Consider the following 27,546-nt stretch of genomic DNA (forward strand, 5'->3'; position numbering starts at 1 on the left):
ATGCAGAGGCCATACAGGACAAGGGATTAAAGGCAAGAGACGTAGAGATTTCTTGAGTAGAAAGACGCAGGGAATGAGGAGAGATGTCTGACGGTGTAGATGAGGAGTCAGTATGGAAGGATCTGTATGGCATCTGATGGGAAGCAGGCATCGTTATTCTTCCTCACGTTGCGCTCACAGACAATACTATATATAATACATGAAATTATAAACACCACAGATACAGGAACTGTGTCTATTATTTCCTATGTCATAAACACCATGGAATTCATAGCTAACATTTTTAACACCGTCACATGTTAGAGCAAGTGATAAACAGGGAAAAAAAACAAAAATAATTTATTAGCATTTATCACAGAAATCTTAGCCTTCACAGACTTGCCTGAATTTTTTTCCGTAAACTTTTCAAAGGAAACAAAAGAATAAAGGAAAGCATATATATACATAGCAGGACAGGATTTCTACTTCTATAGAAATCTAGTGTGAAAGAAGATGCTATTTATATTTCGTGACAAGAAAACTTTTTCCAGAAGAAAGCTGTTACTATGAAAATAGTTTCCTAATACTGATTTTTCCTTTAAATATATTAGAAGCCTTCGTCTGAACTAAGATCTTTTAATATCATTACATTAAAATGCAGTTTTTCTCATTTGATCGTTTTTCTTCTTAGTGAAGTCATAATCCTAGAAAGCTAGACTTTTATTATCTTTTTAAACAGATGGTCTTTTTATGGAGGAGAGAAGATGCTGCATATAGCACTGATTTTTAATAAGAAAATAAGCACAGACTAAGCTGATCACTGCAGCAGTGTGGCATAGTAGAAAGAGCAAAAGATGTGGAACCATGTGACCTGGGCTGCAGTTGTAGCTTCGTTGTATACTGGCCTTGTAATCCCTTGTAAGCCATTTACTGTCTTTAGGGTTCCGCTTGCTTGTGTGTAAATCTGAACAGCAGATGGCTGTTGTGGGGTAAATCAAACAGTACACATTAAATCACTTTGTAAACGGTACCTTGCTCTGATATTCATATATGATCAACAGAAATATAAAATGAAGAGTCATGTCACCTTATCCTGAATTGTAGTTTAAGAGTGTTTGATTCCATGGATGTGATCACGAAACAGAGTTCGGAGAGACATTTCTGGAATGGTCTAAACAAAGACATGTAGTTTTTAGGATGACAGTATACCGATGCTAGAATCATCAGTTTTAGAGCAGTTGAGCTGAGTTAGAGCTGAGTTAGATAGTGCAGGGGGTTGGTTGCCTGAATCTCCCCTTGAGTTTGAAATAGAGATTTCGAAGACAAGCCGAATGAAATGTGAGGTTCTTCTGAAGAAGGAAGGGAGATGTTTTAATTTATAGATTCTGAAGAAAGGGACATTAATCCAGAGAGAACCTCCAGGGAGGGTCCAGGAAGAAGGTATTCTCTGGAAAGACAGGCGTGCTGGGTACACTCTGGAAGTGTGAGAACGTGCAAGGAAGAGAGCCCACTTCTACAACTGTTTAAAACATTCAAGGACATAAGCTAATGTTCAGGAATAGTTAACATTTCTCGGATTGAATATTAAACCTCCTCCAAGAAAAACAACTCAACTGCTAAAGTCAGTCCCAGGCTAAGGCCAAGAAAATACTGCTAAGTTAGGGTTCTAGGAGAGATATGACTCAGTTAAGTATCATAGAGCTCTCAGCCCATAAACTATCCCTTTGTATTCCTTAACAGCGTAAGAGATTACAAATAAATTTACTGACTCTTTCCTTAAGGAAAGGAAGTGCCTAAAATCATGATTCAGCTTTTTAAATTCGGTTTCCATGTGTAACTAGTATAGCTGCTGGGAAATACTGGCTCCTCAAATCATTTTGTAAAACGATTTTTTAAAAAATTTTATTGGAGTATAGCTGATTTACAATGTTGTGTTAGTTTCTGCTGTATAGCAAAGTGATTCAGTTATACGTATACATATATCCACTCTTTTTTAGATTCTTTTTCCATATAGGTCATTACAGAGTATTGAGGAGAGTTCCGTGTGCTATACAGTAGGTCCTTATTAGTTATCTATTTTATATATAGTAGTGGTAAAACCATTTTTAAGTGTTTTAGTCTACGACCCAGACAGATGTTCTCAGCATCAAAGAAGTTTTCTAAGTATTGATTCTAAATCTCTTTCGTTAAAATAAAAGTAATTAGAACTACTTAAAAATCACACGATTTCTATCCCATGCAAATGGGCAAACACACAAAAAAGGGTATTACATGTGATACGAAAAATTGTGTCTCTAGTTCATCAAGTCCAAATCCAGTTTCATATAACCACTCTGAATAATCCATCGAATGTTAAGAAGATGTTGTATCTTAAATGGACTTTCAAGTATGTCCCCAACAAATTTGGAGTATTAATTATTGCTTATCTCCTATAGTATACAATTTAATTTCCATTATCTTATAGATGTCTACTTTTATCCATTATTGACCATTAGTCCTTCTGTCTGGCTAAAGTTGGCATTAGCTAAAGTTTGAATTTAGTCCATAGCATCTATGCACATGTGTTTGATTTGTCAAAACCCAACAGCATAGCGTTTCACATATTTATTCATTTTACTTTGGTGCTGTTAGCCACGTGTGCATTTGCAAAGTGAACTAGCTTTGTGAATGGTTATATACAGAAAAAAGAAATATGTAAAGAGAATAAATAAGTAATTTGTGTCTTTAAAAAATACCCAAAAAATGCATAGTGTTTCTGTTTAAAAACCTGTAGGATGAGTACATAGGTCTGAAACAAGATTAATTCTTTTTCTATGAAGTAACACTAATCTCACAATTTTTACTCAGCTCCTTTGCCTAAGGGTGAATTCTTCCCCCCAAATCTTGGAGATGAAATTTTTTCATAAAAATTGAGATGAAGTCTACTCATGAGACAACGTATTCTTTACCCGACCTGTGTGTAACTGTTTACTTCGGAATGCTTTATATCCCCAAAGTACAGCCATCTTCCGTAAGATAAAAATGCCTATTAAATGCTGCAGCTCAGGAGCACACCAAAGTATCATTTTAAAATTAACCATGGTTTTAACAACACTACTGCCATAGCTGCATTTTTGTTTTGTTTCGTTTGCTGACTTTTTTAAACTTAATTCTAATCTTTAACTTTCCAAAGTGAAAACAAAGAAAATTTATTTCTACCTGTATTTTTCCTGATGGGGATGAATGATACTTTTCCTCTATATCAAGTCTTCAAATTTCTTGTATTTTTTTTCTTCAGTGAACTTACCTCTACTTTCTCATGTTCCCTATTAGAGGGAAAATAGCTCTTCTTTCTTATGATTATTCGTTTTTTACTTTGATGAGCATGCCTCTCTACACTTAAGATTACATTGAACATAGGAGAAAATTAATCTAAAATTGCACATTATACTTTTTTAATATTTTATTTATTTATTTATTTTGTCTGCATCAGGTCTTAGTAGTAGCATGAGGGATCTTCCGTTGCGACGCACAGGCTCTTTCTTGCAGCACTGGGCTTCTCTCTAGTTGTGGCGTGCAGGTTTTCTCTTCTCTAGTGGCGCACAGGCTCCAGAGTGCGTGGGCTCTGTAGTTTGTGGACGCAGGCTCTCTAGTTGAGGTGCGCAAGTAGTTGTGGCACGCGGACTTAGTTGCCCTGCGGCATGTGGGATCTTAATTCCCTAACCAGGGATCGAACCTGCGTCCCCTGCATTGGAAGGCAGATTCTTTACCACTGGACCACCAGGGAAGTCTCACGTTATACTCTTAATATCCTCATTTGTCTCCCCTATTAGACTCTAGGATCCTTGAGACTAGGAAACATTTCATATTCATTTTGTATGCCCAGTGCCCATCTGATGTGTAGTTTATCAAATATCAATTCAAATTTAATGAGCCAGTGAATAACTAACTTCATCAGGTCAAATTGTAAAAGATTGGCTTTGGAAACTAATCAGGACGCTGAGGTTTTTTTTAAGGATTTCTCGTTGATCTTTCTCCTCCATTCTGAAGGTGTCTGAAAGGTACCAGAAGGAAGGCAAAAACTCCAAAGTATTGGCTCTCAAATCTGTTTTCATGAGAACTACTGTGGCTCGTTGCCATACACATGCAGGCTGATGTTAATAAACACTAACTAGAGCAGATTGTGACTATTCTCATCCTTGAACAGATTAAACAAGGTCAGCTGCAGCGAGGGCACTTTACTATAATAATCCAATAAATACTTTTGAAATGATGCTTACTTTTGTCTTTTGCGATAAGTCCAAGAGTAAAGCCAAGTTGAGTAGAAAATAAAGAACACCTCCCCTTCTCCCCAATACCGAGCAAAAATTCCAGAGATTTTGCCAAAACTCCCCATAGATTTATCACTTGATAGGAGACATTGTACAGAGAACTACAAAATCTCCTTTACTCTCTAAGGACCAGATGTTACTGTCAAATTGTAACCATTTGAGGCTCCACGTGAACACACGTTGCACAGTCAACTCTAAGTGCACACGGAAGGCGCAAAATATAGAAGTTGTGACCCAACCCAGGCTTTTTCTAAGCTGGAGAAAAATTGGCACTAGCTACTTACTTACGATGGATGGTTTCTCCTCTTTACTAAGGCCTCCCACCACTAGAGGGCAGGATCATTCTCAACTGAGGAAGCCATTAAAACAGGAAGCCTCTCAGCCCAGTAAGAGTGGTATATGCAATAGGCGTGAGATTTGTATATAGCTACACCTGGGTCTCATCCTCACATTGTTGAACGAACATTTGATCTGAAATTCTTCAAACTTCAGACACACCTTCCTATATAACTACCAAAAACATTCCTTAGGGAGATCAAATAATTTTTTGACCACTTGGTGTTAGAGAATGCTCTGAACTCAACTTCCGTATAGGTATGTCACTAACTGAGAGTTGACCATTCATTTTAAATTGAACTAGAAGTCACAGTTTTCATAGAAAGCCACCCTGAATAACCACCAAGAATTGTTATATGCCAGTCACTCCAGCCATTCAGTTTCAATGAAGAGGTCGAGTTCAGAAGGGCTTGGAGTGGGTATGAGAAGTTAGCTAGATGGTCATAAAGACAGACATGGTGCTCTGGAAGAAAGGCTGCAGAATAAATGAGAACACCAGAACATCACACCTGGTAAAGGCAAATCCCTTCTCTCGCCACAGAGTCTGGCAGAAAACTTTGGCAAAATAACTTTAAGGGTCAGGACGCGGGGTGGAGAGTCATAAGCAGGGAGATTGAGTGCAGGATCTAGGTCAATAAAAGGTACAAAAATCTGTTGGCTGATACAGCCTAATGACAAATCACAAAAATTATATAGTTGAATTAGCGAGAACGGCCACCTTACCTTGATTCTATTAGGTTAAACCATATGAAATTGTTGCTAGTTGACTGGTTTTGACTGACAAAAACTCAAGTCCAAATGGTTCAACCTAACAGTATACACCACACTGAGTGAATGCTATGAAGATGCTCTGACTCCAACTATCCTGGTGATACGGGTATGATGGAGGATTTGCATCTAGAGATCAGAGACTGTTATTTTACATTCCCGGGAGCTCTTGGTGTCGCATTGAGGAGCCTCAGGGACATCCTGGGAAGACAGGGAGTGTGTTGGGAGGCCATGTGAATGAGGCATTGGCACTCCAGTCAGAAGTACCATACTGTCTGCTTCCTGTTGTAGGATTCCACGTGGATAAGATCTGATTTGTAAAAGAAGAGGGAGAGGGTCTTAGGCTTTTTTTTTTTTTTAATGGTTCAAAACCTATAGCACATACAGTTCATTTTTTAAAGGGACCAAATATAAATCTTGACATTCTGAAATACTGAAGTTTTAAGACTAAATCTAGAGCACCATGAACAAGTGTGTTGATTACCTCATTTCATGAAATGCAGGAAAGAATTTCCATTCTTGATGATGGTAGTCTCCCTCCAGTTGGGTTAATGTCATATTCAAATATATATATATATATATATATATATATATATATATATATATATATATATTGGGTATACGTATATTCAAATATATATGTATATATATTCAGAACGGCACTGTGAAATTTCAGAGACTGAAAATGAAAAGCATATTTCTCAGCACATAAATGAAAGTGAATCTTGGTAAATGGTTATATACAGAGAAAAAAGGTCATCTTTTGAGACTTTAAACTACTTGGGACAAAGGGTCAATAAAGGATATCGTTCAAATCACAAGTCAAAAAGAATTCCTGTCAGTTTGTACGGTACATGACATGAAGTTGCTGCTGGCCTTCCTGGTTCATGGCTGTATTTGGAGTGTTTACGTAGAGACTGGACAGTTTATATAATCTGAGTTGTGTCTACTTATTCAATTTGATACTTTTTAATAAATTTGGTTCAGAAAGCAGTGGAGGTAATAGAGCAATAGGTTGATTTGTTTATTGAAATTTTCTCCAAATGGTGGGGGAAATTCATCAGTCAGCTCAGGCAGAAGACGGATCTGGTTGCACTTGTACGGATACAAACATAAACATAAGCGCCCCTATCTCAATGAGCTGACTTAGGCCATAAAGGACTCTTTGGGAAGTTTAAAAACAAATATCTTTTTAGCGGGATACCATATTTAATTTTAAATTTTAAATAACTGAGCTTATCCTGTGAGCTGTTATTTTGTGAGCTGTGAAATGCCCCTAAAATGTTAACTTTCATTTAGAAATGAGAGTTAACGTTTTAGGGGCCTTTCATGTCTCACAAAAGAAATGAGGGTTTTAAAATTCTTTTTTAGTAAACAGCCAGGGGATCTGTCTTGCCTTATACTGCTATGAGAATGCAAAAACGATCTACATGAAGTTTATGCTAGGGAACAGAAGTACCTCTTGACTCAACAGTGGTCTTACGATTTTAAAACCAAGGGGGCAAAACCACCTATTGCTAGCTGGCAGTAAAACAAAAAATATAATTAGATTAAAAGTCTACTACTTACATAAAACCAAAAGACCCATCTGCACAGAGATCCAATGAAGAACTATTTTCTTTCAAAGGTCAACTTAAGACCCTTTGCATAATGATCATCCTTACTTTACTATACATTGTACCTTATTTTTTTAAAAAAAATTGAGTGGTTAAGCCCAGTTCAAGCCTCTTTTCATTTAATGTTTAAATTAGTATTAAAATGAACTACTAATGTTCAGGTTCTTTGTTATGAAGGATTTTCTTTCAGTACCTATTAGAAGGGGTAGCTTAGCTGTCTAGGCATCAGCTTTAAAATACCTAGACTCCCTGGAACCATAGGCTGGATTCTCAGGAGGGCTGGGGAGCCCCTTAATTATACTGAAATAAATTTCCTACACCAGAGTCTTTCTACAAAATCTTAAAAACCAAAATACTCTGTGGACATTAAAAATTCAATAGTTTTTTCCCTTTCATTGGGAGAAATACTGGTTTGCTGTATGATCTCAGAAATCCCAAAATAGGTTCTTTCCTTTTTCATATCCTTTACACTTTCTTAGCATGCTGTATCCTAAGCTATTTACAGACTTTAACAATAATATTTATTTGTTCAAAGATTGTACTTTCAATTTGTCTGAGCTAGTCCAATATAAGGGTTAACCTGCAGAAAACTGCACATTGAAGTCCCCGTGGTTAGAGAGGGCCCTTCTTAATCTTTTCATGATTCATTCAGTTGATGGGTTTTTTTAATTCTCTTCACAGTTTTATTTTAACATAATATTAATTCAAAGCATTTCTTCAAAGTCCTTTGTTGTTGATGTTCTTTTGTTCTGGGAGGAAGCGCTCTTCCACCCATTGGATTTTAGAAGTTAAAATGCAACCGCAGAATGAGAGATTTTCATTACAAGCTATTTGAAAAGTGTAACAATCTTATAAGGAACTCAAAATCTGAGTGCTTGGAAAGGTTGGCATGCCAGGTCTACAGAGCGCCTAAACTGTATAAACTCCCCGTATGCACAGACTTAACTAGAAATGGAACCATCAGAAGTGTCTAAATCAGGGGACTTCCCTGGTGGCACAGTGGTTAAGAATCCACCTGCCAATGCAGGGGACACGGGTTCGATCCCTGGTCCAGGAAGATCCCACATGCCGCAGGGCAACTAAGCCCGTGCGTCACAGCTTCTGAGCCTGCGAGCCACAGCTACTGAGCCCACAAGCCACAACTACTGAGCCTGCACATCACAACTACTGAAGCCCACGTGTCTAGAGCCCGTGCTCCGCAACAAGAGAAGCCACCACAATGAGAAGCCCACACACCGCAAGGAAGAGTAGCCCCCGCTCGGCGCAACTAGAGAAAGCCCACGTGCAGCAACAAAGACCCAACGCAGCCAAAAATAAATTAAAAAAAAAAATAAAAGTGTCTTAATCAGCAGCTTGGAGGGCTTTGCTATCTGTTCAATAGAGCAGTCGTTGTGAAACCCATGCCTTTAAAAGGGATGTCCTCAGACCCTCCACAGCAGATAATAAAGGCAGAATCTCCAAGTGGGGAGGGGGAACAGCTGGACCTTGCAGACCTGCCTCTTGCCCCCCAAGGTTCACTCTCCATCAGCAGCCTAGGAGAATCAGAGCTAGCCCTGCTGACGAAACCATGAGGCTTCCTGGCTGTGGTAGGAGTGGGGGTGGGGAGGGGAACCCTGAGAGATCCCAAGGAGAAGACTGAATCTGGAGGTGGAAACCAAGGCCATGAAGTATAGCTTATCCTCCTGGGTTGAATCGGATTTGACTGTTTTTAAAAGGTTGAGAATGGGTTTCCTCAGAGCATTATATGGCGGATTAAGAGAATTAGGAGACCCCGGTTGTTTCAGCTTTAGAAAATGATCTCATGGAAGTTATTTAAATTCCCTCTGCCTTAGTTTCCCTGTGAGCAAACGAAAATAACAAGGCCTGGGTCCTTCCAGTCACAAAGGGGCAGATGTTGAAAATAGAAAGGATTTTAGCTTCTATATGGGACATGCATGTGTAAAATATTACTCATTTATTAAGGTGCAGGGAAATACACTGCTAACCACACTCAAGATTAATATGCACAGTTGATATTATCCATTTTTTCTTAGAAAAACATAGTGGTCGACCATGCTTCTAATGACAAGAACCCTGAGGGGCAACTGGTTTCTAGGTATCTAAGCTAGTAGATGCCCCAAGGAAGATAAGAGATTTGCAGTTTGTTTGGTGTCCCCCAAAATTTCCAGACAGCAGTTTGTTTCATTTCCCTTTTTATGAATGGCAGTAGTATTGTGCTTCCATCTGCATTTTCTACCAAAGCCATTCATAAGAATAAAAGCAAAACAAAATAACAACAACAGAAAACGTTCTCGGCACAGTCTGGAGCCATTGGGTGCCAGAGGCTGGGAAAACATCCTGGCAGCCAGAACCCCAACCGGCATTGAAAGTCCTCAAGGGTCTGTTTGTTTGGTGGTCTGAAAAGTATGAAGTGCTGTGTGGAAGGGCAGCTGGTAGAAGTTCTGTGACACGAACTAGGCTGGGAGCCAGGGCTGGCAGGGTTTCAGACATTGTCTTTCTCCTCATTGAAGTGTCAGGACCTAATTCATGGAAAATTGGGTGAGCTGGCAGCCCTTTCAGAGGATTTCATTGAGACCCACAGTGTGCAGGAGTCACATGAATGTGGGCTCCTAGGCCAAAAAAGGAGGGGGACTTCTGAACGGTAGGAACCAGTCAGCCTGCAAGAATGTGTGTGGATTTGAAACGGTTTGGGAGTAAACATGTGTACAGGTGTAATCAGCAGGAAAAAAAGAGAGGGAAGAAAAGTGGTCTGTTCTTACAAATGACTCTTTTGAAATGAATACTCTCTTAGCACACACATTTGAATCCTAAGAGGCAAGAAGTCCTAATCATCCTTGGTTGGATTCCACCTGGAGAAAACATCATCTCAAAACCTGGGCTTTTATGATGTCATCTCTACTGTGGTTTAAACACAAACTTTTTTTTTCTCAGTAAACAAAAGTATTTTGCCATTTCTTTTATTTTTATCTTGTTCATCTAAAAAAAAAAAAGCTCTGATGATTTTTATAAAACACATTTACTATAGCGGCAATAAGACATCACACCATCACTGAAATTCTGAGAGGAAAGAAAATGAATAGAAGCTCTACCCCTTCACAATATAGTGAATTTACCTTAACTTCTGTAGCAATTTTATTTCTTTCATTTGTACCACAGAAGCATGTCACTGCCCACATCAAAGTGGTTCCGTTGTATTTGCAAATCTCAGGGATGTGTAGATAGAATAAATAAGGCTTATATTCAGACATGAGAGTGAGTACTGGAAGTAATCCATTAAAAAACTTGGGCTTCAGATCCACCTTTTACAACACCAAAGAATAACTTAAATATTTTTCTAATACTCTACATATTGGACAGTTAATTTAGGCTGAGTAGAAAAAAGTTTCCTCAGGTATTTCACTCAAAAGAGGGGAGTTTTGCACTACATCCAGAATTAAATACATATAGATGAGAAAGATACACAGGTATAGTTGTAACAAAATATTCTGCAAATGGTAACATCAAGAAAGTGAACGTACCCACAGAATGGAAAAAAATATTTGCAAATCATATTCTGATAAGGGATTTGTATCCAGAACATATAAAGAGCTCTTATAACTCAATAGTGAAAAGCCAAATACATTTTTAAAAGATTTGAATAGACATTTCTCTAAAGAAGATATACCAATATCCAGAAAGTACATGAAAAGATACTCAACATCACTAGCCATTAGGAATATTCAAATCAGAACCACGATGACATTCACCTTCACACCCAGTAGGATGTCTATCATTAAAAAGACAGACAATAACAAGTGTTGGCACATATGGGGAGAAATTGGAATCCTCATACATTGCTGGTGGGAATGTAAAATGGTGAGACTGCTTTGAAAAACTGTCTGGCAGCTCCTTAAAAAGTTTAACGTACAGTTACCTCTGTGACCCAGAAATGCCACTCCTAGCTATGTACCTAAGGGAAATGAAAACATGTACACACTAAAACTTATACATGAAGGTTCATAACAGCATTATTCGTGATAGCCAAAAGTTGGAAACAACCCAGATGTTCATAAACTGATGGATGGGTAAACAAATTGTAGCATATCCATACAATGGAATATTATTTGGTCATAAAAAGGAATGAATTACTGATGCATGCTATAACGGAATGATCCTAGAAAACATTATGCTAAGTGAAAGAAGCCCATATATTGTATGATTACAAAATATACAAAAGACCATATATTTACATGACACGTCCAGAATAGGCAAATTTATAGAGAAGGAAAGTAGATTAGTGATTGGTTAGGGATGGGAGGTTGGCTAGGGGAGCAGGAGGGAATGGGGAGTGGGTGATAATGGATACGGGGTCTTTCACAAGAGGTGAAATTGTTCTAAAATTAGATTGTGGTGATACTTGTACTACCCTCTGAATATACTAAAAAACTTTGACGTATACACTTCATATGGGTGAATTTTATGGAATATAAATTATATCTCAGTAAAGCTGGTTTTTTTAAAAAACAAAATATTAATAAATTAGGCCCTTTCACTTCCTAAGTTTTGTGATATACAGGCTAAAACAAAGTGAATAGAAGAGCAAGTTTATTTTGATGTAATTGGTATGTATTGCAGACCTTAGTTGGGAATTGTTTTAATGGAGATAACCTGCATTGTATTTCTTTAACATGTGAAGATAATGAATAAACACCCTTTAACGTGAGATAAACCATTTGAACCTTGAAATTTTTGTCTTTGCAGACAAGTGTCTATGTTTAAAACATGTATACTTGATTATTTTCATTATGTGTGTTTCCTTTTAAATAATAACGGTTCTTTTCTTTCTTTCTTTCTTAGCCTCAACAAGTTGTTCAGAAGAAGCCTGCTCAGGTAAGAGATGGTCATTATGCTTTTTTTCCCCCAGTTAATATAAAAAGTGAAAAAAATATGACCCCAAATTAAACCTTTAATTAGTATTTTTCTAGTCTTGATTATGTCAGCATTGTAGTATTCTTGAAAATTTGTTGTATCCTTCAGACAAAGTCAAGAATACATAGACTGAGGTTTTAAAAAACTCTAAAAGATCAAGGCCTGAAGTATACGGAACAAATAAAAATACTTTAAAAAATAAAACCTTTTAGTGCCTCATATAAAACAAATACTTAATCTTATCATGTGTTTTGCCAACTCTTAAACATCAAGTTTTGTCCTTTCCATCTCACTATCCATATTCCGTTGACCTGATACAGGACTTATTAGCCACAAAATATATCATGATCCATGACTGGAAACATATCTATTCATTGAATTATTCCATAGCATTTGGTGATCCCAAAACACTCCCAAAGAAGGCTGGGAAATTGGGAAATGGTTATACTAATTTTGCTATTGATGAACTCTCAGGTCTCACTTCAGTTAGGCTGAATCACAGTCTCTGACGTCTTTGGCAACATCAAAATTAGGAACCAGCTTTACTTCTCTTGTTCCATATGCCTGGAGTTCCTTGTCCCAACTGTAATCTGTACATAGAAGCATAAGAATCATGCTTATTGAGGAAGTATATCTTGAAGAATAAATTAACCATGATTGCCAAGTACGTGAGCTTTATTAAAATATGAAAATATCTTGCTGTTCTCCCTTTCTGGGTTGAAAGAGATGCCCAGGAGATCTAGGTGTATCATGCAGAACCTGCTGAAGTAAGTTATTAAGCAGTGTCATGGGTTACCAAGTTCTTTGTAGATCTTTCATATAATTTAAGTCATCCATGGGATCTTTTCCTTAGAGGTCTCTAAAACTGTACCTTGCACCCTGTTCTCTTGGGACAATGTTGCCTTGCCTGGGAAAGACCATTCAGACAATCTCCTGTGTCTACTATTCTTTACAAATGCAGCTTGAAAGAGAAATGAAGCTTCTAAACAGATATAAAAGCACACAGGGGAAATGCATCTGAATAATTACACATGTGCTTTAAATAGAATAAAAACAGAGTTTCCATGAAAAAAAATCATCCTCATAGCTGTTCCCTTTCCCAAAAGCCAAGAGTGTTGGGGGCACTAAAAATAAGTACACTGTGTTCAAGTGTTTCTATGCAATATTAAACAAAACAAAATATAAACCAAACTTGACATTTTTAAGTAGGAGATCCCAAATATATTTAGCCTCTCATGCTTCATCAGTAAGGAAATCAGGAAGGAATTTTTTTAAAAAAGAGCAAATGAATTTATAAATCTGTGCATTGGGGTCAAAGGAGACTGCAGTGTTCGCTGTTGCATCATGGGCTGTGAACAGTAGATTAATAACCTTACGTGGTCTGTTAACAACTTTGATTCGGTCTCTGTTCTTGGGGTTTAGGGAAGATAAGGCGAACGAAAACTTATTCACATGCATCTGAGAAATGTGTAGTCTGGTTCAGAGGTTCTTACCCTTGGCTGCATATGAGAATCACCTACAGATAATATAAATATAATTATATATATATATATACACACACACATATACATATATATAATATATATATATATATATATATACAGTTGTATATTATATGCCATATACAGTTGACCCTTGAGCAACATGGGTTTGAACTGTGATGGTGAACTTATACGTGGATTCTTTCAATAAATACTACAGTACTACACGATCGATCCATAGTTGCCTGAATTGGTGAATGCAAAATCACGAATACGGAGTAAAGGCCAATTGTGAGACTTGAGCGTCTGAAGAGTTTGGTATCTGAGGAAGGTCCTGGAACCAATGCCCCTCGGATACTGAAGGACAGACAACTCTGTGTGGGTGCGTGTGTGTGTGTGTGTGTGTGCGCGTGCATGTGTATAGACCCTACCCAGTGATGATTTTGGTATCTGTGGTGGGTCCTGGAACCAATCCCCCACAGATGCTGAATTGACTGACAGCTCTGTGCGTGTGTGTGTGTGTGTGTGTGTGTGTGTGTGTGTGTGTGTGTGTGTGTACATCCTGAACCCTACCCAGTGGTATGTGCTGGAACCAGCCCTTGTGAGGCAGCTGTATCTCTTCCAAATTCTATATTTACTGATGTCAAGTAGGTAACTTGAAATCCACTATGGTAGGAGTATTTACACCGCGGAAATTGGAAAATACTACAAATCAGGACTTTTTTTTTTTTTACTGGAGAGCAAGTTGTTGAACATTTACCTACACACCACTAGCCCCACCCTTCAGTGATTCTGATTATTTGGTCTGGAAACCCAAGCTTTAGTATTTTTTATGAACTCCTCAAGTGAGTCTAATGTAGAGCCAGGGATGAAGATACTCAGTGAACACACATGAGAAGACATTTGAACATTTGTTGAGCAAATGAGCACAGAATATCAATCTATATGACGCACAATGGGATACAGATGAATGAGTGGAATGCCATGTGTTGCTTAAAGGGATGATCCCCGGAAGAGTTTCAATTTTGTTGTTGTTGTTTAGCCTCAGAAGAGAAAATGAAGACATAGATTAGGGAAAGAAAGGAAGATGTTACAGATGAGATGAATGGCATATTCAAAAGTAAAGAGGCAGAGACAGATAAATCATTGGTGGAGATTATCAATGTGGCTGAAACTGACTGCAAATTGGGCAGTAATATACCAAGAAATGATGTAAGTGACATCATAAATTTTTGTCCTAAGAGAATCAGGCATATCAAAGAAACCACAGATGGATTGGGTTGGTCCTCACTGATCAATCTGGCTGTGTTACAGATCTACAGACCCTGCTCCAGATTTGCCCTTGAAAGGAGAGTTCAGACTCAGAAAAAAGAACATGAGCTCATTGGGCTTCCTAATCTATATTGTCTAAGGACACAGTGATGAATTATATAAACATGGGGACTACACAGAAGTTCATGGAGGATAATGTAAATTTTACATCACATTCAAAAGAATCTCTTCCTTTTCCATCTGTTTCTTTCAAAATACCCTCCCAGATGGCTTTTCCATGTAGCAGTCTGGATTAACTCAGGCTCATATCCTTTCTTCATCAACACTACTTTGAGGGGTTACATTCAGGTCCTGTTTTGAGGTGGCGAAAATTTTAGCACAATTAAATATTTTACATCCCAAGAAAAGGACTCAGCAGTGTATAAGGAGACCTAGGTTTTGCTTTCTGGCCCCATGAATGGCTGAATTAATCTTTCTGTTCCCTATGTATCCATCTATGAACTCGGATAATAACAATGCATCTTACCTTACTCCCAAGAACATTTTGAAGAGACTTGTATACATTCCAGGGAGTATTATTACATTCTGACTTATTTTTGTATGCTAGGTTTTTTATTTCCAGAGATTTGTATTCTCAAAAATGTTAGAATTCTAAATAGTTCAAAACTACTATCTTTTGGACCTCAAGTGTTTTCATTGCATCTTTTTAAAATAAGGATTTTTTTAACTTGGGGGAAATTTTATGGTGATTGCTACATCCTATCATTAGGACTAAAGCAGTTAGAATCACTTGGCTTGTATGTAATTCCATATGTGTGGAAGTACAAAGACTCTCTTCTAAAGTATCCTAATGCCATCAAATTCTGAAACCTCAGAACTTCAAGGATGCCACTTCTTGAAACTGGGTTGCAGAAAGTCACAATTCATTCTGAGGAGACAAATTCAGGGTTATGATAAATCTCATTCATGCGCATTTGTGTACATAAGTACATGCATCTTGAGAGGAATAAAAATTTAAGGAAAACCCTACTGCGGGGGTTTGTGCTTGGGAAGTCCACCAGGTACCATCAGCTGCAAACCTTAATAATCTTAAAAATCTAAAGGGGAAAATCTCTAATATTTACGTTAACTGTTTTTTTTAAATTCCAAAACCAGTGAAAACAAAGCTTACTGGAGAACTCTACTATATTTTCATTTAAAGTGATAAAGTAAGAAATTAGCTAATTTCCTAGTTTTTTAGCAATTTGAAAGTTGATTTCTCAGCCACATGGATTACATTCTCAACTTGAGTAGGAAACAGTGGTACGTTTTGTTTCTGCTGCTGTTGTTTTTAGAAGAGAAATCCCATAGTGTATCAGGTTATTATTATTGATAGAGCGGGCTTTGTTCCTCAAGTTTTTATTTTGATAAGAAAAAAATCTCACTCCATCTCAGACTTCTGAAAAGATCTTGCTGGTTTATTAGATATCTTATTGTCTCTTGATTTCCCCCTTTTAAGGCTTTAAACTGAGATTAGAAGTGAGTCCTTATATATAATTCAGACATATTTTCTCACCTGAGCCCTACCCAAAGGGTAAAAACAGCTTTTAAAAACCCTAAGTTCTCCTTCCTTTCAACCCAATTTCCTCATTGTTGTACAGCCCTGGCAAGCTACACCTCTAGCAATTAAGACAGGTAGAAACCTGCTCCTTTTCAACTTCCCAGTGAGAGAACTGGAAAGTTTTCAGTTTCTAAAAGACTGGAAACAAAGCTTTCTGTTTCGAAATAGAGCTTTTACCTGGGAGTAACATCTTCTGTGGGTGGTGTGTATCGGGGCAAAGAAATCTCGGTAAGCCTTGGTTATCACGGGACTTCCCCCCCTTAAAAAAAAAAAAAAAAAAAAAGCTGAATGTTTTTACAGAGACTTCAAGGGCAGTTTTAAGGATGTTTATATTTCAGACAACCTAAACATTGTTTAAAGCAAAATGAGAGATTTCATTTTGGGACAAGCAGGTTGATGAATTGCAGTCAACATCTTGTTCTCAAAGAAGGCATTTTTCCTGGGGGCTTTCAGTCTAGACGTACAAGGGAGGAAGGAGGAAGAAAGGAGAGTTCTCACTCTCACACTCATCCTTTACATGGTATCTTGGCCAGTACAGTCAATAGTTCATCATAAATCAGACTTGAAGAAAAGAGGCACTCTCTACTCACTCAGGGAGAATAGTGATTTATACCGCTTAAGTCATAAAGAGTACTGATTTCGTTATTTTCCAACTTACGCCCTTCTGAGCTGGTAAAACATTTTGTGGGCCAGTAAATGTTTGGTACCAACTGGCAAAACATGAAGAATTATATCAAAGCCTGCCCTGAGTGGGACTGTTTTGTTGTATAGGAAATACTTTTTGATTTTAACCTCTGACCTCTGACATTGCAAAGGTCAAGGGAAGAGGAGAACCAAGTAGAAAGCAACATTTAACTCTTATAATAAAGTGGCTCAAGGATATAGCAGCACACGGGTAAGGCAGAGGAAGCATATCAAAATGATTATTAACCGTAAACATATGAAGTCATTAGCTTAGTTGTAATAAAGGAATATTGGCAAGATGAAGTCAGCTGTTTCTTGGCAGGGAATGTCTTACAGAGATGACATAAACTTCTAACGGAAGTGAAAGAACATCACTCAATTTGAGGCAAGATATAAAACTCCAAAAGGCAAAATATAGTATTTCTGGACTTGACAGATTTCCCATAGGAGTTTTTTTTTTTTTTTTAAGTGTGATTGTTTTTAACTGTGTGGTAAAGCCTGTGGATTAGGCTAAAAATAAAATGGCCATGTCTGCCTGCTTTTCTGTGCATATTGCAGAATGCTTTTCCTGTGCATTTTGATGTGAATTGGATAAAAACCGATTATTTATTCAATATGTAAGCTTTCTTCTTATTATCCAAACTTGCTGACCCAAATTAATATGAATAAATAGTAACTGGCTTTAAAACATGGCCTTTCTAAGAAATTCCTTAATGTTTGAATAGAAATATGTGGCTTTATCCAAGAAACTTTCTGTACCTTCAGAGAATGTTTGCTGGACACTGAAATGTCTTATTGAAGAATTATTTGTTAGCTTAGTATTATTACTGATATTTTCATAATCTTATTCAAAAGTCCTATCTCAGGATAATGAAAAATGTTTGGTGCAATAATGATTAAAACCCAGAAATGTTCTGTTCCCTGGCAACAAATACAAGTTATGAAAAATTTTATACACATGGAAAACAAAGAGAGAAGGTTCTCCTAATCTATGCCATTAATAAACATATCCAGAATATAACCACTAAGCAGCCTTTAATCTATCCACTTTTATTTAAAACTACTCTGCATAAAAGGAAGAACATTCCTCAACAATTTTGGAAATGTTGGAATAAATTTCCTTCTTCTGAGTGCTTCCTTCATGTGAAAATCTTTTTGCTGCATCTTTAGCTATTTTTTAAACATGAGACTCCTTCAGTACGAATTAGATCTGGCATGGAAAATTGATCAAGCTTGTGATCCTCAGAAATCGTGACTTCCAGGATCCTGAAACTTGCAGTTAGTTTATACATAAAATGAATTCCCTATCTGAAAAATGTGACTCCCTCCTGAAGATATTTTTAAATAGTCTTTCATCCCAGGAAAGAAATTCGTAGTATCCCAGGGATAAATATTACCTCTGTTTACAATATTTTCAGTGATGGAACTCTGACCAGAGGCATGAACAAGACAAACAGGAGTGTATTTTACAAATCTAAGATGTCTTATTTTGTTTTATTTAGGAGGCATTGTTTAATAATAGGGTTTTTTTTTTTCCTTTCTTTCTCAACAATCTATCATTGAATCACAGGTAAAGAAAGAAACACAGAATGAGTAGCTATAATTAATCATCAAAGCTCCACACTGTAGTCTTACAGGATTTTTACGCTTTTTTTCAAAGTTTTCCCATTTGGTTGTCACATTTTTTTCTCACACCCTGCTGGGCAGCGAGATGAGTATTCTCCTTACCGGTCTGACACAGTGAGAATAAGGCACAAGTTATACACCCATTAATGCCAGGGTTGGTGCCTGTGGTCAGTGACATCTAGGATCAACCTTCTTTACTTCAAATATCCCCCAATAAGACCTTATACTGGCTTTATTACATTGATGGTAGCACATGCAAGGTAGATGCTTGTATATTTGTATATATTGGATTGGCCAAAAAGTTTGTTCGGGTTTTTCCGTAACATGAAAAACCTGAGCGAACTTTTTGGCCAACCCAATACATAAAACTAAAATTTAAAAAAAAAAAAAAAAAAGATCAGGTACAAATACCGTAAATATCCCAACTTCTAAAGTCTCCTTTTGAAAAACATATTTCCCCCCTACCGTTTCTACCAGAATCCCTTGCACTTGCCTGATCATAGGGTTTATGTAGGTTCCAGTGGATATGTTTTTTTAAACTGTGATATAAAGTTTTCCTAGTTGGAGGAAATAATCATTTTCCCTTAAGTTAAACAGCCCCAATCCATTTTAAATTAAAATATCTGACCCAGAAATAGAAAGAGTCCGCTTTGTGGTCTTGAGGGTCACTTAGCTGCAGATGGAACTTGAAAACTTGTTTCTGGTCACTGCTGCTGAGGAGAGCCCATTATTTCTGTTCCGGCAGGATTGGCTCGAGATAGTCACGAACGTGAAACACTCGTGAGTGTGGCATTCTGAGTGCTTAAGGAACTGGACATACTAAGATGACAAAAAGAATGTCATTAAACCATAACTACGCTTCCTAAATTACCAGGTATTGGTAGGTTTACTGGCAAGACAGCTTAAATTACAGATGTATTTGTAGCCTACAGCATTTTATGATAAGAGAGTTACAGAATTCTTTGCAACCAAGGGGAAAAAACAAGGATTTATTAAAGCTGACGTGGACTTCTATGACTTTGCACTCCTTATACACACAAAGAGGGGCATCATGGTGACAGCACTCCTAAAGTTTGCGGGGAGAGTATTTCCACTTCTCGGTTCCATTTAAAGTCCGCTGGCCTCCTTTCCACTGCGGATCTGCTGTTTAGTCTGCATCTGAAAATTAAACCCAGAGCTTCAGCTGTCACATTAAACACTGAACCTTCCTCCAGCGCACACCCTCACCGGTGCCTGTGTGGTAACATCTATGGTTAAACGCCTAAGACATTGAAAAATTCCATCCAACATTAGGGGATCAGGGTGGATATTGGGATGTCTTCTTCCTCCTTTTGAATAAGTTAGCAGAAGTGTACCCAAGGGTATACACCACATGCATTGTGCTGAACCAAATTAAAAGGATGGAGATAGGTGCAGTTTTCTAGGTTTTAGTGGGGTTTTTTTCCCACAAGCGTAATGAAAGCAATGAAAGAGTTACACGTATTAAATTCCTTTTTTGGGGGAACAAAAGAAAGACTAAGGCAAAATGAGTGCAATTTTTCCAGTAGTCATAATAAAAATATAGTTCTCCAACTCTGCCCACTTTCTTTTCCTTCTCTTCAGTTTTCTGCCAAAAAAATCCACGTTTCACCCAAGTGTGGTACAGCCTCAGTGGTCTTTGTAAGGTAACTGAGTGGATGGCTGGGGGCTGTTCAGTATTTAGAGGCCTTAATGGCTGGTACTCATAAAAATGTCACTGTGCACTTTCACTTTGAAAAGTCCTTTTATCCTACGTTCGTGAAGCCCCATTCCAACGCTAAGCCTCCTTGACCAGACTGTGGCAGCTTGGCCTTCTCACCTCACCAGCCAGCCCCTAATGAGATGTGGAGAATGCTTGGCTACGGTCTCTCCACCTCCTTAGTGTCTCAGAGCTGCTCTTGGGGGGCTACCCAAGCTCCAAGATCCTTTGGGCGTATGTTGCGAACATGAAGCAATTTAAATAAATACCTCAAGTTGCAAGCTATCATCTGCAGTAAATGGCAGTGTCTTCTAAGTTAACTGAGGAGGATTGAATCTCAAGGGTCCCTACCAACTACTCTGCTATGAAAAGATCCCTGGGGGACGTCAGAACCTGATGGCTTATTCCCTTCGTCACCGGCTCCTGTCCACTCTTTGCACCGCAGAAGGGCCCTGTGTGAAGTCTGGTCAGCCATGACAGGGCAGCTGAACATGGATTTCCCGACTCCATCTTCGTGCATCCATGACCCACATGGCTCCTGGGAGGGAAAAAAGCAAGAACTCTTCTCTCCCAGCCTTATCTCGCAATCTGCTGCCAAGTCACCTGCCCCAATTCAGTAAATTGTGGAACCAAAACGAAAAAAACGAAGAGGGTTTTTCCTTCTCTTAATTACATGCACACTTTTGTCACAGCAGCCATACATGTAGCAAAGGGCCAAGTCACTGGGAAGGTGAGAACTGGGTCTTGCAGAGGTGACAGGTGCCACATGCCCCGCCAACATCGTCCACTTGGCAGCCATGCCGTCCTTTGGAGGATGGCCAGTCAGGGCCATGCCAGGAAGAGAGAGCTCTCCAAGGACCAAACATGGAGAAAAGCATCGTTCTGAGCGTGTGAGAGCCGCATGACCTCCAAAAGTTTGACGGAGTGAGGCTCCCACCCTCTGACATCCTAGTTATGTACCCAGTAGTAACTGACAGCTACTAGTAGAAGCATTTCAGTGTCGGTGGAAATAAAACAACTCTCCATGTTGTGTTAAGAAGCGTTAAGTAAAGGAAACAAGATGAGGATGAGGGACCATCATTTTCAGCTGAGTTGTGTCTAAGGGATTTGAATAAACCACTTACATATCAGGAGCTTCAAGAGCTCAGATCAAGCAAAGTTTCTGGGAAGGTTTTGAAAAGCTGATCACATTCCGTCTACTACAAGGTCTTTGTAAGTTCATGGCCTGAAAATTCGATTTCCTTCCGGATTTGGAAGTACTTTGGTTTCCAGATAGTCTAGAAAACTCGAGCAGTTAGAAATGGAATAATTACAGCTCCATCCAGGGGGGTTTCCAGCTTGACTGCGTTCTATTAATTTGTTAACCAGGCGAAGAAGGAACCACATATATCTGCCGGCGTGTACTCTGTGGTCTGTTTCAGGGTAGTTACCTGAGTCCACACCTCCTGTCATAATGAGAAGTGAGTCGTTTGGGGACGGTGAAGAGTGTATCTGCCGAACAGCTTAATGACTTTCTGCAATTTAAATATTAAGTGAAAAAACAAGGTCAGAGGGCAGCTGAACCTTGGCTTGTCTCTCTCACGTCCGTCCGTGGCTTTGATCCTGCTACATCCTCCTTTGTGGCCAGGACTCCATAGAGAATCTCAGGGTCATGGCCTGTTGCCTGTCAAGAGGTATAAACGTGCTGCTTAAATATGTGAAGCCTGCCGTTTGGGGGTTGGGAGCAGATGCGAGGTAGCTTCAAACGTTCCACGTTTCCCACATAACCCAAAGCAGACTAAACAAAACCGGTGTGAAATCTCATGACTTGATGCTGCGGTGGTTATATTTTTTAAGCTGTAATCCATTCATTTGTGTGTGTGTTTATTCCCAGGATTTACAGCTCCTTCAGTCTTGGGGGAAGAGAACGTTTGAAACCTTTTGCAAAGGGTTTGCAGTAAGCAGTGGCCTGTGGTTAAAGCCCAGGATAGAGTGTGTGTGTGTGTGTATGTGTCCGTGTGTCCGCGTGCACGCATTCATGCGAGCATGTGAGTACCCGTTCATGTGGGGTTTTTTTCCCTCCCGTTTGCTGCTTTTACGCAAAAGCGTCACACATGGTAGCATTTAGGAGTTCCTTCACAGCTGAAGTGTTTCAAACACTAATGAATGGAAGTTTGGTCATATAACGCAGACAAGCTTTAAGGCATGCTTTACTGAATGGTGTACTGTAGTGACCTGGGAAAGGAAGAGAGGTATAAATTGTGTCAGTTAGCCACCCAGACAAAATGAAGCCATGTGGAAAATCAAATCTATTAAAGTATGAAGACTGTTATAAGCTGTTTTAAGCTGGCCATTCTTAAAGTTTGCTGCAGGAGGGAATGTTTACCTCTTCTCCCAGATCTTTTTCACATGCCGTCTTATGAGACAATGTACAGCATTTGATAAAAATCATCCCCTCACTAAGGACGCTTTTATCAGAAATGTTTATTGTCTCCGCTTTACCACCCATGTCCTGAAAGGTACTGCACGTTTGTTAAATAAGCAGAAGGAAAGAGAACTTTGCAGCTCAAGCCGGCTTGCAGAAATTCCAACAAATTCCAGAGCCATACGGAATCAGAAAAAGGAAAAGAGAAGGAGAAATTAGATTTATAGGAAGAGGAGGCCCTGCAAAAACATATATATTAGATTTTCTCTGCTTGGCCAAACCACCATTAAATGTTTGGTCAGTGTGGATTTAGTATTGAGATTGAGCAGTTAATGCCAAACTTTGGTCATTGTCTTAAAATGTGCTTTAATAAATACAAGAAGGAGGAAATCCATTTGGAAAGGAAGTGAGTCGTCAGCTCTTGCAGCCCTTTCTCAGGCTCGATTCTGCCCTCACGCTGCCTCTGGTACATGGCAGTGGCATCCTGATTACACACAGCTGCCAACACCCGTCTGACTCTGCCCAAAGCCTGGCTCGACTTGCTCTGTGACTTCAGGTATACGACTTACTGTGCCTTGATTTTCTCACCTGTAAAATGGGAATAATAACAGCCAGTCCCTAAGAGCATCAGCTATGATTACCAATATCTGCAGGACGCGTTTTCTTTGTCCCTTAAGAACAGATCCCCTTCACTTGATTTGCTGGTTTTTAAAAGTGATGACTGGCATGCTGTCGGGAAAAATTTATCCATTTCTTTTTTCCCTCTGATTGGTGAGTAAGCTCACACGGGCCTGACATTCTCTGGATGGCAGACAATTGAATTTGCTGAGCAGCCGCCATGATGTCAAGCCTTAAGTCAACAGTGGCTAATGACTGCTCTGGGAAAAAACAACACCTTGATTCCTCAATTACGGTTTAAGAAGCCCTGGGAACGAGGGGGCTTGCCAATCATCCGCATCCTCTTTTGAAGCCAGCATAATGTGCTGTGGAAACAGGTCACCTCTGAACTGTTTGTCTGAACAGCCCACACAGTGTAATGGTTGTGCCCTTTGTGTGTTCCAGGAGGAGACCGAAGAGACATCCTCACAAGAGTCTGCGGAAGAGGATTAGGGGGCGCCAACATTCAATTTCTACCTCAGCAGCAGTTGGATCTTTTGAAGGGAGAAGACACTGCAGTGACCACTTAACTCTCTGTCGCCATGGTCTTTCCACTTTCATCTGGGGTTAGGGGGCGGGGCGGGGCGGGGGCGGGGCGGGGGTGGGGGGAGAAGTCACGTAACCTTAAAAAGGACTATATTAATCACCTTCTTTGTAATCCCTTCACGGTCCCAGGTTTAGTGAAAAACTGCTGTAAACACAGGGGACACAGTTTAACAATGCAACTTTTAATTACTGTTCTCTTTTTCCTTAACCTACTAATAGTTTGTGGATCTGATAAGCAGGAGTGGGTGGGTGAGAAGAACCTCTGAATCGGGTTTAGTCAATCACTGCACCCAAACCAGAAACGTGTCACCCGTGTGACGCCGGGCATTCCTCTAGGAGAGGCGCGGTGGGAGACACTGGACGCCTCAGACACCACCCAGCCCGCTCGCAGTAGTGAAGCTTCTATTTAGAACACCAAAGATAGGACTAGATACTACTTCTCTCTTTTTCATGTAACCTTGTAGACACTTACTTGATGATTTTTTTTTTTTAATTTTTACTTTTATTTCTAAATGAGACGAAATGCTGATGTATCCTTTCATCCAGCTTAACAAACCAGAAAAGGTGATGTTCACTTTTCAAAAAGGGAAGTCAGCAAACTCAGATTGCCAACTCCTTTATTTATGGATGCCACACATATCAGCAGGAGTAATAAATTTACTCACGGCCCTCATTTTTTTTTTTCAGGAACCCTCATCCGGGTAGAATCTACTTCCTACAGAGCCAAATGCCATTTAGCAATAAATCACACTTGTCAGCCTCAAAGCATTTTAAGGAACCTAGACAAGTAAAATTATCCTCTTTGTAATTTAATGAAAAGGTACAACAGAATAATGCATGATGAACTCACCTGGATTATGAGGTGGGAGGAGCGAAATCCAAATTTCTTTTGCTCTAGTTTATACTACAATTTAAAGAACAACGACAACAAAAAAGCAGGCTCTCTCTCTCTCTCCGTTGTGTATCAGTTTCTGTGAAAGACCTAAATACCACTTACCTCAAATGAAGCTTATGTGTTACTTCAAGTAATACGTTTTGACATAGGATGGTTGGCTGAGGTGCTTTACTCTGATTTCAGCTCACCATCTCTTCACTCAAACTGCACTTTTAGCCAGAGATGCAATACATCCCCACTGCTCAATACTACCTCTGAATGTTACAGTTAATTTACAGTTTAGTACTTACTACATGCTGCTATACACAAGCAATGCAAGAAAAAAAAGTAATGGGTAGGTGATGCTAATCATCTACAGTTCTTTGTGTACACTTAGTTACAGTTAAAGAAGCAGTCTCCTTACTGTGTTTCAGCATGGCTATGTATTTTTCTATGGTTTTTTTTTTTTAATTAAAATTTTACAAATACTTGTTTCAGCTTCTCTGCTAGATTTTCCACATTAACTTGAATTTTTTTTTAACCAAGTCGCTCCTAGGTTCTTAAGGATATTTTTCCTCCTTACACTACACATCCCACAAAATTTGACTGTAATGTTTAAATATCACCCTCCAAGTTTGTACCTCACATGAATTGTTTAAGGAAATGGACTAATTGACTTGCAAAGACCTACCTCCAGACTTCAAAAGGAATGAACTTGTTACTTGCAGCATTCATTTTTGTCATTGTTTGAAATAGTTCAGACTGCAGCTAACCCTCGTCAAAACTATTTTTGTAAAAGGCTTTTGATAGAAAGGAACACGTTTTTACATACTTTTTTGCAAATAAATAAAATAAAGCCAACCTTCAAAGAAACTTGAAGCTTTGTAGGTGAGATGCAACAAGCTCAGCTTTTGCATGATGCAATCAAAAATATGTGTTTTGAAGATTAGTTGAATATGAGAAAATGCTTGACAGATATTTTCATGTATTTTACACAAATGTGATTTTTGTAATATGTCTCAGCCAGGTTTATTTTAAACGCTTCTTATGTAGAGTTTTTATTCCTTTCTCTCCTAGTGAGTGTGCTGACTTTTTAACATGGTATTATCAACTGGGCCAAGAGGTAGCTTCTCATGACGGCTTGTGTCAGTCTGGCTTTTAGTACTGATGCCAAATGAAACTCAAAACCATCTCTCTTCCAGCCGCTTCAGGGAGGTAGTTTCAAAGGCCACATACCTCTCTGAGACTGGCAGATTGCTCACTGTTGTGAATCACCAAAGGAGCTATGGAGAGAATTAAAACTCAACATTACTGTTAACTGTGCATTAAATAAGCAACTAAACAGTGGCTCATAAAAAGCCCCATTCCGTATCTTGGGTTGGGCCTTTTGAAACCTCACTGGCCAGCTCATAAAACTAAAGCAGTTGCTCGTGTTGGCCAAACTCAGAGCACCCGGCAGTTTCCATCTCTGATGAAATTACTCTCTTATTTCCTATACGTTGTACAATCAAAACACACTACTACCTCTTAAGCCCCAGTATACCTCATTTTACATACTGAAAAAAGCTTGTGGCCAATGGAACAGTAAGAACATCATAAAATTTTTATATATATAGTTTATTTTTGTGGGAGATAAATTTTATAGGACTGTTCTTTGCTGTTGTTGGTCTCGGGCTAAGTAAGACTGGACATTTAACTTTTCTACCATTTCTGCAAGTTAGGTATGTGTGCAGGAGAAAAGTATCAAGACGTTGAACTGCAGTTGACTTTCTCCCTGTTTCTTTGAGTGTCTTCTAACTTTGTTCTTCATGTAGAGTTGCTGTCTATGATTGTACTTTGAATCGCTTGCTTGTTGAAAATATTTCTCTAGTGGATTATCACTGTCTGTTCTGCACAATAAACATAACAGCCTCTGTGATCCCCATGTGTTTTGATTCCTACTCTTTGTCACGGCTCCATTAAATGAGTAATAAAGTTTGGTCAAAACAGGTCAAGGAGAGAGACATTCACAAGTCGTTTTGTTGTGTGCACCCACACCTCTACACACACGAACATAAAGTTTTAAAGTACAGACGGCCCTCTGCGGGTTCCGAATCCGCGGATTCAACCAACCACGGATTCCCTAGAGCCGACTGTACTGAGTCATTTCATATAAGGGACTTGAGCATCCTTGGGTTTTGGTATGGGCAGGGGATCCTGGAACCAATGCCCCCTGGATTCTGAGGGAAGGCTGTATCATACTTCTTAAATCAACTGCCCTAAATTCACCTTCCGTAGCCTGACATTTAACGCTACAAAGATGACCTTAAAGAAATGTAAAGGAAGAATGGTCTACAGTTTAAAACTAGAGAATTTCCATTGAAGGCCTGCATCTACAAAGTTTGTAATGGGAGTAACTGATACGTCAGTTATCTTTGACTTAATATCTGTAGAGGTCCAACAGTTTGGTGAAAAGAATAAGAAATGAAAGTTACAAAGTGTCTACTGAATAGGAATCTTTTTACTCTATAAAACCTATAAGCTGAGTCAGAATCATTCCACCAAGTTCAAGATCATCTTTATAACTCTGCTGGTGGTTAGGAGTAGATCCAGGATTTTTTAAAGCCAAATCCTCTGGGTTGTGCTGCCACCATTGTCACTAAAACTCTCTGTGTTTAGTTCTTAGGAAGCGCTTGTTCATTTTAAGAAATCTCCTGTCAGGAAATTTATTGTCAAATTTACTACTTCATTCCTTCATTTATTTATTTTCACAGCCTATATTTTGTGAG

The 27,546-nt window shown here is 38.8% G+C and overlaps 2 protein-coding genes across 3 annotated transcripts in view; one reads left to right on the forward strand and one right to left on the reverse strand.

Moving 5' to 3' along the window:
- Positions 1–23,919, forward strand: part of HMGA2 (high mobility group AT-hook 2) — a 135,159-nt gene extending 111,240 nt beyond the window's left edge. The window contains exons 4-5 of one of the 2 annotated variants that reach the window (XM_082351317.1): positions 11,846–11,878; positions 23,764–23,919. In XM_082351317.1, the coding sequence (XP_082207443.1) occupies positions 11,846–11,878; positions 23,764–23,811 (81 nt within the window). In that variant the 3' untranslated portion in view covers positions 23,812–23,919. Of the gene's footprint in view, positions 1–11,845; positions 13,924–23,763 lie in introns of those variants that run through there. The other variant, XM_082351316.1, reaches the window with a different exon arrangement.
- Positions 13,929–27,546, reverse strand: part of LOC309609584 (uncharacterized protein) — a 136,829-nt gene continuing 123,211 nt past the window's right edge. Inside the window, exon 5 of the mRNA XM_082351313.1 lies at positions 13,929–20,835. Coding sequence (XP_082207439.1) covers positions 20,652–20,835 — 184 coding nt within the window. The 3' untranslated portion in view covers positions 13,929–20,651. The remainder of the gene's footprint in view (positions 20,836–27,546) is intronic.

This window comes from Balaenoptera borealis, assembly GCF_965194805.1.
Source record: "Balaenoptera borealis genome assembly, chromosome: 13".
NCBI lineage: Eukaryota > Metazoa > Chordata > Mammalia > Artiodactyla > Balaenopteridae > Balaenoptera > Balaenoptera borealis.